We start from the raw sequence: 11,327 nt of genomic DNA, 5'->3' as shown, positions 1-11,327 counted from the left end.
CTGCCGGAGCAGCGGAGAGCCGCGCGCAGAGCTGGGAGAGCAGAGCGGTAGGACTGCGCATGCGCGCGCGCGCACACGCACATACACACAAAAAGAGGGAAAGAGAGAGAGGCTTAAATTGCATATAATAACAAAATACAATTGGATGGATTTCTGAGGAAAAGATGAAACCTTACCTGTGTGTGTGTGTGTGTGTGTGTGTGTGTGTGTGTGTGTGTGTGTGTGTGTAACAGGTTCACTTTGAGTAGTTTCCAGGTATTTTTTTGTTGGCAATAAAAAAGGATGAAAATCTATTTTAAAACAGTAAATACTGGCTGAACACTGTTTTCAGCAGCGCTCGGTATTTTTTCGTCCTCGCTCTATTTACTGTCAACTCACCTGTCCGTGACGTCAGAAGGTGTCGGGTTAAAGGATAATTTCGCACAGTAATACTTAAAACCCCTAAAACTTTGTGTCAGATATTCAAGAGGCCTTTTTTTTGTTTTTTTGAGCGCTCATGTTTAGTTATTTTTTTATGAACGTTTCTGCATAAAAGCTCATGTGCATCATCAGGACTGTGTGGGTGGGTTTGATTAGACCTGACTCACTCACAAACACTGAGTTCACATAACAGGCACTCCGCTTTCAGGTTTCAGTTTTGATTTGGTTTTTGTTGTTTTAATTCGGTTAGAAACGTACATCTTTACACATTTTTGACGCAATATTAATTTAAATATGTAACAACAAACAAAAAGAGAAACATGAACATCAAATTATTCCACTCTTAGAAAAAACACAGTTGTAATGTTAAAGGATTTTCTTCTGATGGGACAAAGGATCTGAAGTGTCTGTTGGTTTGAACACTTTCAGGTCTGATGAACCTGCACCTGATTGAAAGGAACTGAAACTCGATGTGCAAGAGGATGTTTAAAAAAAAAAAAAAAAGACCTCTGCCTTCTTAGAAGCTCTCACTTTTCAAAGATAATCACGATCATTCAGATGACTGCCAATAATCAATAATTCAGGAAGTTTCCATCAAACTGTCCGAGCAGACCGAGGCAGAAAAAACATTTTTGTCAGCCTTCTCTTTGTCATCTCACGTTGAGGACATCAGGAATTTCTGACAGTGATAATATCCCTATTTTACGTTGATCAAAAGTAAAACAAAAGGGACAAAAATCAGATAGACTAGTTTGCATCCGTTTTCACCTGTTAATGAACCAATCGGAACACATAAAGCTGCAGTAGTGCGGTAATTTACGTTATCTTCATGAATGTAACTGAAGTGCTCACAGTGGGAGTAACCACCTTTTAACCATCGTTTAGTACAGATAACAATAACGTGTGACCATTTAAAAAGTAAAAATGTATTTAAAACATGTTTTTATTTACTTATGCATGTGATTATATGTTGATAACATGTAACATGAATATTTTATGGTAATCCTTCTGCCCGAGTCACCCGATCCTGCTCTAAACTGAGGTTTGGACCATCCACCGTGTAGACACAGAAATACAGGAAGAAATACAGAAAGAAATGTAGAAGTACAAAAATAGCCCAAACGTATTGATTTTTTTTTTTTTACTTATTTTTCATTTCTTTACGTACTTATGTCTGCATGTATTTATGTATACTTAAGTTATTTGTCATCTTCCATACAAAACATCCTCTTTCTACAAAGTATAATGTGAAGCCAAAGCTGCCATATTGACCCAAACAAACAAGTTTGCGGATAAAGCGTCCACTAAAGCGCCCTGGTTCGGTTCAGCTCGGTCAATCCTGGGAATTCTGGGTTTAGCTGAATGTGAGACTCTTCGGTTAGAAAGAGAGACAGGTCACGTGATGCCAGAGTGCTGCGACATTTCACACTGCTCCTCTGAGAGAAACACTTGTGCCCGTCTCTCTCTCTCTCTGAATCGTCAAAACCTACCAACCCCGATGCAAGACGGGAAACTTCTGGAGCAGAGCTAACTCGAGTGCACATTTTCTCCTTACAGAATAATCAGTTGCCTTGAGCTGTGCCTGAGTTTTTTTTTTGTTTTTTTTTTGTGCGTCTTTAAGCTTCACTGTTTTGGTTCACCCCGGTCACCAACCGTAAAAACCCAGATATTTCACTGAGGAGATGGAGGAGACCCAAAACAGAGCTCAAAAAGAATGAACGCTGGACCGATATTGACCAGGAGGACAGAAACGTGACTTTTAATAAATAATAACGTTGCTCTGTGACGGCTGAATGTTTACAAAAGGATGAAACGTGAACGCTGTGTTTACCGTTTGTTTTTGCTGCAACCCCCAAGAGGCAAAAACAATTCTGCTACTGCAGGCTTAATATAATTTCTTTTTCACTAGGAGTATAAACAATTTTATGTGTTTTTGTCTTGTGGCAATTTAAAATATTCAAGCGTGAAATTTTTGAAAACAATTCAGCCTGGCATTATTTATGTCACCGGTAACTTTTGGATCAATATGATAATTAGATGGAGGAAAGAGTCCTCACTGATCCTCCACGGCTCCTCTCCTACTACAGTCATCCTTTTTCCACTCGTCTCCCCTCCCTGTCTCTCTCGGCACAAGGGGTTTAACTGTGGCTTCCCAGAATTCCTTGCTGCTCAAAGGTCCCAATGGGTCCGTTCTTCCATTTGCTGTGGCAGCAAACCAATCCCCTCCCTCGACTCCCCAGGACATCCAGCCAATCACAATCCAGCACTGCAACGACCCACTTATACACACACACACACACACACACACACACACACACACACACACACACACACACACACATCCATCCCCCTCTCACCTTGAATATCACGTCAAGGTTGTATGAAAAACCAGTGCAAATACACAGAAAGATGATAAAACCAGTGCTACACACACACATACACACACACACACACACACACACACACTTAATAATCCATCTATTCTCTTTTGGTGTGAATTTTTCAGATTTATTTGCTGAGGATTGTGCCTGACAGAGATGTTTCTTGTCGAAGGAATAGTTTGAATTTTCACTTTCTGATGTAACCTGTTGAATGTGAAGCGATAATGAGTAGTTTAGTTAGTTTAGCTTGCAAAAAGATTTGAAGCAGTTTCGCCTCATCCAAAAGTAACAAATACCAATCACCGTTGCATCTGAAGCTTGTGATTCAAACGTATTATTTGCTGTCATTTTAATTTGTACGAACGATGACGTTTACAAGGCAACCAGAGGAAACACCTGCAGGTCTTTGGTCCGACACCCCCCCCCCCAAACGTAAACAAATGAAAGAAATGGCTGTGTTCAAAATATCGTACTCCCGCGTAAAGTGCCCTGAACTGCAACACCGCCCCGAGGGCTACCAGAGCCTCTGGCTCCATAGACTCCCACTCAACTTCTCATGAAATACAAAGTCACTAAAAGAATTTCCACAAATAAATATAGTGTCATTATTTCTTATTGGTTTTCCGGCGGTCCATTTAAGAAATAATCCCGTTATTAAATTAGATATTAGGCCTAAAACAGCGATATGTTTGGGGGCTTGTCTGTTATGATTGACACGTCTGTGGTGCTGTCAGGTTTCCACTGCTGGTGGGCGGGGCGTCGTATCCTCGGGTTCCCAATCAGATCGAGTCAGATTCACTCGCTTGCTCCGCCCCCAGGTAGTCCAAATATGGTCACGTCTGGCTCCAAAATAGTCAAAAAATGCCAGAAATAACCGTAACATTCGAATGCATCACACGCTTGCGTATCAGCCAGCTTTAATCATTTTACCCAGAAATTAACACGTTTTCTTGCCCTCTGTTTAACGTACACAATAAACATAGTGATGGCTTCTACCCAACAGCTGTATGGTGGTACTTCCGTATAACAGCTGCAGCTTCCTCAACCGCCACAGAAAATACTTTAAGTCGGTGGTCCCTCCCTTTCCACTACGTACCCATACGGGCAACCGTTGAGGGTGAAAATTGTCCGTCGTTTCCCACTTAATTTACAGACTATGAGTATGAGTACATTGTTCAGGCGCTCATAGGGCATTGCATGTTTCCATAAATGAAGTACAGCTGAGGTTGATGGGAGTTAGTCACTGGTGTGGAACCCAGCAGGTCATAAATAACAGGACAAATTTTAATTTGGACTTGACTGCACAAAATTAAGGGATCATCGAAGTGATAAAACCATGAAGCGTCAGAATAAGTTTTGAGCTGTTTCACATATGTCAGCCTCACAAGACGGAAACAATCAGAAGATCAGATAAGTGGTAAAGATTTCTCATCCAGGAACCATGAATGCGTCCTTCAAACTGCAACTCAATCTTTCAGATAGTCGTTGAGATATCTGAGACCGAAGTTACGGCGCGACTTGACGACGTCGAAGTTTGTGGAACGAACATTTCTCGTAGCGCGACCTCATTTCTGAGATTATTGTACAGTCGCAAAAGAAATGAGTGAGATGGACTGACTTGACAGTATCGGTGGCGACAGGTGTTCCCTGCTGCTGGTGGGGAGTAGAGGGAGTTTACCTGTTTATCAGGCAACTCCTGAGAGTGTGACTCTACTGAGGGATAATCTGGATCAGTGTCAGAGGAAGAGACGCAGTCATGCGGCTCCATATCACTGATCGCAGGGCTGCAAACGGAGAAACCGGGCAGGGAAACTTCAGACGCCGTCGACTCTGTTGGAGAAACGAGAGTCGGTGAACTGCAGACATCAACATGTTGTGAGCCGACGCCATCAGAGATGACTGTTTACTGTCAACAGAAACACTGCCGACCAGATATTTTTCACTTTAAAGTTGTAAAACCTGAAAGCGATGAGCCTGCATTAGACGGGACACGCACTGTACTACGATATAGTCTCTTGAATATTCGGTGGATTAAATCTGCTCGTGGGAGTCTGTAAAAGTCTTACGTTTCATTTTTCACAATTCACCATCCGTCTGACCCGACGACTCGCACTTTGTAAACAAACTGCATCAAAAGTAAAATACAGTCGTCCTAAAGCACCGACGGACTTTTACACTTCAGAAAATAAGTTTAATCATATTAGATTGAACTGACACTGGAAATAAAAGTGTTAAAATTGGCTTAAACCCCCCTCCCCCCGCTACTTTATACACGAAAGCATTAGAAATAATACTAGGCAATATTTATGTATGATTTCATATGCATTTTAACACCATAAACTAAGCTTCATTTCTGAGTACTTTGATACTTAAGTCGATTTTGCAGGCAAATTCTTCTGAAATTTACCTTGTAAAGGACCTGAATCGTCGTCCTCCCCCGCGGGTTTGATTTCGCTCTTCTTCGGTTATTTTCGGGTTCGGGTTACGTAAATCTGCGGCGCGGCACTTTTGTCTCCTCCTCCTCCTGCGGCGTGAAAGTAATTACACGGAACAACGTCTACGCGTGATTACGTCACGGGGTCCCATGACGTTCAGAAAGAACGAAGAAGAGCTGTTTGAATTATTTTATCCCCATTCAAGTTGTCGTCGGGCTAAACCGGAAGACGTCTGCGGGACGCGCGTTCTACCCACAGCGTATGAAAGGTACATGCTCGTTCCACTCGGCGCGGGAATGTCTCACCAGACACCAGATTTAAAAAGGGAAATACAGACAGATTCATCTGGAAGTCATTTGTCAAGCTGAATGTAACAGATGTTCAATTACATGTAAAAGTTCTCCACTACAGGTCAAAGTAAAAGTACTAATAGCACATTATAAAAAAAAATTTTAAAAACACACATTACAAGTAAAAGTCCTCTTGAAAGTGTTGGGACTGTAACATTTCTCAGACCCTGCTGATATACTGCATGTACCTTCTGTAAATAATGTGTAACCAAAACAATAAATGAGAAAAAATATCTTCAACAACCACTAAAGTTAAAAAAAAAAAAAAAAAAGACCGACATTTGATCCACAATTCAGTTTTTGATTAAAATATTTAACTTTAGTGGTTGTTGTAATTGTTGTATATTAAATCTTTCACATTTCCAAAATTATACAATTTTGAAAATGCCATTTTACAATATAGGAATATAGGAGTTAAACACACACCTGCAGCCTTTATAATGTTATTAGTATTGCAGGCTGATTCTCAAAAGGAACAGCTTCAGTTATTGAATATTTAATTATTAAAAGTCAATATTAGAGAAACTGGAGTTTATACTTTGTGGTTCTGACGACAAATTCGAGAAATTGTAGAGTCCCTTCGTAGAATATAGGGAATCTCATCTTAATCTCCTTTCAGACCTTCAGTCATTGTCATTATTCATTAGTTAATCTCTTGAACCTGTGTACGACACAAAACTTTGATTTGCACTGAACTCGCCTGTAAAACTGAAAACTAATTATAAAAAAAAAAAAAGTGTGCGGCGACAGCCACAGTGATAGCTGTCATATCCTCATCACAGACAGACGAAATCCAATTTCCGTCGAACTGCAAAGGTCCAGATTTGTGGCCGACAGCTGAGTCATAACGAGGGGATAAAAAAAAACAAAAAACAAAAAAATAATCAAAAAACACTTTTGTGTGGTTTAAAAATTCTGTGAATTATGAATAGTTTAGGTCTCCTGTCATACATGAGCCTTTATGCTAAGCTAACTAGCTACTAGCTCCAGTTTTATACTCACCACACAGATCTGAAAGTGGAAAGAAGATGAACTGCACCCTTTAAAGAGCCTGATAGTGTGCTGCACGGTCAAATCAAGTTTTGTGTGATTGTTCCAGAGTCGCAAGCAGTTGAAACAGAAACCGATTAAAAAACATCTAAAGCCATTTTTAATGTTTTTTTGTTTTGTTTTTTTTGATCATTTTAACAACAAAAAAATCAATAATAGAAAATAGACAGACGGACAGACAGATGGAGTGACGGCTCCCTTGTACACGACACCGGGGTGACTGAAAGAGGGACGACAGAAGGGAAAAGACGGAGACGTCGCTGGTCTATCAGTGATGAAGAGTTCACCTCCTCCTCCTCTCCTCTCTCTCTCTGTTCCTGTCGTGGTTCTCTTTATTCCTCTCTCTGTCCCTCTCTTTCTCCCCCTGCTTCTCTCTCTCTCGCTTCTCCTCCGTCTCTCTCTCCCTCCCTCGCTCTCTCTCTCTCTCCCTCCCTCTGTCTCTCTCTCTCTCCCTCTCGCCGTCTCTTTGTCGGTCCGTTTTCCGTCTCCTCTCGTCCTCTTCGTCTGATCCTTCGTCTCGTCTACCCCGCCGGGCGTCCTCACGTGCACGCCCCTCCACGTCTCGTGCTCGCCCCTCCGAATCACGTGGTCGCCCCTCCACGTCACGTGCGCGCCCCTCCACGTCTCTCGGTCGCCCCTCCACTTCACGTGCACGCCCCTCTGAATCACGTGCGCGCCCTTCCACATCTCTCGGTCGCCCCTCCACTTCACGTGCGCGCCCCTCTGAATCACGTGCGCGCCCCTCTACGTCTCGTGCGCGCCCCTCCACATCTCTCGGTCGCCCCTCCACATCACGTGCGCGCCCCTCCACATCTCGTGCGCGCCCCTCCACATCTCTCGGTCGCCCCTCCACATCACGTGCGCGCCCCTCCACATCTCGTGGTCGCCCCTCCACATCACGTGCGCGCCCCTCCACGTCACGTGCGCGCCCCTCCACATCTCTTGGTCGCCCTTCCACGTCACGTGCGCGCCCCTTCTTGTCCCTCCTCGCCTGCTTCTCGTCATCGCTGTCGTCTTCCTGCTCTTTGTCGTTCTTGCGTCGCTTCTTGTCGGGTTTCTCCTTCTTCTTCTTCACCTTCTCCTTCTTCTTCTTCTTCTCCTCGCTTTGATCTTTCCTCTTCTTCTTCTTCTTCCTGTGTTTATTGTCGGAGTCTGAAAGACAAAAAGAAAAAGAAAAAAAAAAATCAATCATTTATCCGTTACTTTCTTTTTTTTTGAGAGAGAGAGGCAGATCGTTGAAGGTTCCTGTTCGAAGTGTCGCTGTGTAAAGTCCGACTGAGGTCACACTCAAAACTTTCTGCTGTCGAACCAACGAGCCGGCTGTGATCGAGAGGACGGAGATGCAACGTTGTTTAAAAAAACGTTTATAATGCAACACATTTTCAGGAAGTCTCAGAGAAAGACATTCTTGGTGTCGTACTGATTTGCACTCGTGACATGCGGCATAAATAAGAGCGGAGAGAGACGTTCAAACCTGCAGCGGGTCGTCACCTCAGACAGCATGAAACGGGTGGGAACGTCTGATTGGTGATTCCAGACTCTCGTGGGTTTCTGAATCAACCGTCAGATGAGCAGACGAAACCGGACCGAAGTTACATTTAGATGAGCTGCAGCTGAGAAGCTACTTTTTCTATCTTGTAAACTGAGCGTTGCACATTTTCCAAGCAAATGTTTGTTTGCTTGCTTGTTCACGTTACGGTGTTTCCAACGGTGGGAACGTTTCGAAATTTTTAAATGTATGAGATGCAAATGTCTTGTTGTTTTTTTTTGGAGATATAGCTTAAAACAAACAAAAAGAAACTATGAAATGGGAATCTCAAACTTTTACTCCAATATGAGCATGAAACTCAAGACACCCGTGGTTGACAGTGGCTACTCTCCATCATGTCGGTGTCAGTGACACCAACAGAAGTTTTGTTGCATTCACAGAAGACAAAGCCGGAGACTTTATCGTTCACAGAGCGAAGAGGAACCGTTCACGAGCTATTTGAGGGCATTTCATTTACCGAAGTAGAAACAAACACGGACCACGATGAGGCCGGAGCTGCAGCGCGCAGTGTCACTCACGGTATCCATAGCAACATTCTACTATATTTATATTTATTTATATATTTATATTTATATTTATACTATATTTCTTGCAAAAAGGTCGCATATGCTCGCACAAGTAAAAACTTTTAATATTTCAAGGGAAATACTCCAGAACACCTCTTATACTTCAATTAATTATAAAGTCTGATTTATGAGCTCTTTGACTTTTTCTCGTGAACACAAATTTTGCCTTAAAAAAAACAACCAAAAAAACAGATTGCCTGAGATGGTTATGATATAGCAGGTACATGTGGACAGAATCTGATCCACACTTCATGTGTTCATCTTTCTACGTTACATAAGAAACAGACTCGAGCAGCAGCGCTGATGTCGGTTGTTGCGGAGCAGCTGCTGTCTGACTCAGTGCGACTGTGAAACATCGCTGATGTTACCGCTTTATGCAAATAAGGTTTAACACGACACCGTTTGATTGGAGAGTTCTTTGTCTCTGTGGACGGAGAACTAAAAGATGACAGGATTTTCCACGCCGTTGCGAGGGAATGGACGGAAAATAAGCATGCGATCATTTTTTGTGGACATTAGCTTTGAAGCCGTCTTATTTTTCAGGACTAGTCAATTATATGTTTATGAGATTATTTATTATTTTTGAATTGCAGGATTAAAGGCCTACGGTGGTCTTCTACAAAGAGTTTTGCATTATGGGATGTTTGTAGGCTAGCCTAATTGCCACTTTTAAACCCTGTGTAAAGGCGCACCTTTATAAAACTGTGCGTGTCCCTTTAATTATTGATATAATGATAAAACTTTATGTATTTATTAATTTTGTTATAATTAATAAACTGTAATTTGAATTTCAAGACACCACGAAAACAACTGAGATATATATATATATATATATATATATATATATTTTTTTTTTTTTGTAAACACAGGACAAGTGATTTAAAGAGCAGATATGTGCGCTTCAGCAGAAAAACAACGTGCGATATAGTTTCAGGTGGACATACCGGAGCTGCTGCTGCTGGAGGAGGAGTCCGAGGAGTCTGAATCTGATTCGCTGGATGAGTCTGAGGAGGAGGAGTCTGATGAGGACGAGGAGGACGAAGAGGAGGAGGAGGAGTCAGAGGATTCAACTTCCTGATTCTGAGTCATGATCATCTTCGGAGCGTTCTTCAGATGTTCCCTCAACTCGTCCCTGAGAGACGGAGAGACAATCATGAGTGTTAAATATGTAAACTGACAGACAGCTGAGTGTGTGAATATAGTTTAGATAGAACACGCTGTTCATCATACAGTGATCACTGTTGTCTAATGAGCTTCAGACTTCCAGACTCTGAATGTGGGGAAGTTAAAAGGTTTTAGCGGACCTCATCCCCTTGACCTCAGTGTGTCTGTGTGTGCGTGCGTGTGTGTGTGTGTGTGTGCCTTACGTCAGTCCGCCCAGTCCGATGGAGGTGAAGAAGTTGATGGCGAAGCGAGTGTTTCTGGGATTATCGCGAGGAAAAAGACCTTCAAAGAACGGCTGCAGTGTCCTGGAACAAACAAACACACACACACAGGTTATGACTTCACATGATGATGAGGTGTTGAATCATCAGAGAATGACAAAGTGTTGCGTCTTCATATATTTCCTTTTTAAATAAGAAGCCAGCAGGAAGAGCAGCAGCCAAAGAACTGTAGATCATAAAATATTTTCCTCTTTAACTTTACTGTTTATTTTCTCTGGTTTTCAGTTTTAGATTTGTTGTTTCACAAAATATGAATGTTAATATCAATACAGGTGGTTAGTTTTATATATGTGTAGCTTTGCCACATCCCCCAACCAGCTTCAGCATCCGAATGCGCTCATATTTTGGGAAAATCTGAAACTTTCTGAAAAATAATCGTTGTTGTATCATGTGTAGGAAGAATGTTCCTATTTGACTCTCCGTCACAGTATTAGTGACTCATCTGTCTTTGAGTACAGACAGAAAACTGGTTGAACAAATCTGTAAACAAATATGTCTGTGTTCATACATGTCTTTCAGCCTCTGGTTGAGTCTCGGGAGGCCCATGTAGGCACACAGCTCCTGGAAAAGGATCTTCACAAAGATCCTGCTCGACGAGGTCGTGGTCTCCTCGCTCATCCTGATGCACTCCAACACCTGAGAGAGAGACGGTCGAAAAACACACGGCAGGAAGGAGAGAGGGTTGAATCTGAGTTTATTCAGACTGGACTGGATTCAATAGTCATGCTAAAGTGTGTGTGTCCTTACACTCCACGGCACAGAGTCCGTGTAGAGGAGGTGAGCGAACAGTCGGGCCACATTCCTCAGTTTGTTGGTCTCCAGCCGGTGAATCGTTTCGTACTGCTCCGCAAATATTCCCTCGAAACTCTCCATGTACTCCTTCTTCAGCAGACAGAACCTCTGAACACACGCACGCACAGAGACACACACAGAGACACACACAGATTTACGTCACTTTTGGTTTCGTCAAGACAGCAACAAAAAGAGCAAATGAAGTCAGGGAGACGGAGGAGGTGTTTTGGGGATTTTGCTGCAGACGTTTTTATTCCTTTTTCTTTATTTATGTATTTTCCCCTGATCTTATGTAAAAATCCCCATGTGGACATTTAATTTTAAGAAGTTTGAGAGCCC

The 11,327-nt window shown here is 42.4% G+C and overlaps 1 protein-coding gene across 1 annotated transcript in view; it reads right to left on the bottom strand.

Annotated features, from left to right (window-relative positions):
• Nucleotides 1–6,713: 6,713 nt before the first annotated feature.
• The window catches only part of cwc22 (CWC22 spliceosome associated protein homolog), a 16,103-nt gene continuing 11,489 nt past the window's right edge, over nucleotides 6,714–11,327 (bottom strand). The window contains exons 16-20 of the mRNA XM_069154327.1: nucleotides 10,944–11,096; nucleotides 10,705–10,832; nucleotides 10,119–10,220; nucleotides 9,696–9,883; nucleotides 6,714–7,788 (exon numbers count right to left, since the gene is read on the bottom strand). Coding sequence (XP_069010428.1) covers nucleotides 6,920–7,788; nucleotides 9,696–9,883; nucleotides 10,119–10,220; nucleotides 10,705–10,832; nucleotides 10,944–11,096 — 1,440 coding nt within the window. The 3' untranslated portion in view covers nucleotides 6,714–6,919. The remainder of the gene's footprint in view (nucleotides 7,789–9,695; nucleotides 9,884–10,118; nucleotides 10,221–10,704; nucleotides 10,833–10,943; nucleotides 11,097–11,327) is intronic.

The sequence above is a fragment of the Embiotoca jacksoni genome, unplaced genomic scaffold, assembly GCF_022577435.1.
Source record: "Embiotoca jacksoni isolate LCO1_2020_lvr unplaced genomic scaffold, fEmbJac1.0.p SCAF_2, whole genome shotgun sequence".
Classification (NCBI taxonomy): domain Eukaryota; kingdom Metazoa; phylum Chordata; class Actinopteri; family Embiotocidae; genus Embiotoca; species Embiotoca jacksoni.
This window is presented reverse-complemented; position numbering and strand designations above follow the sequence as displayed.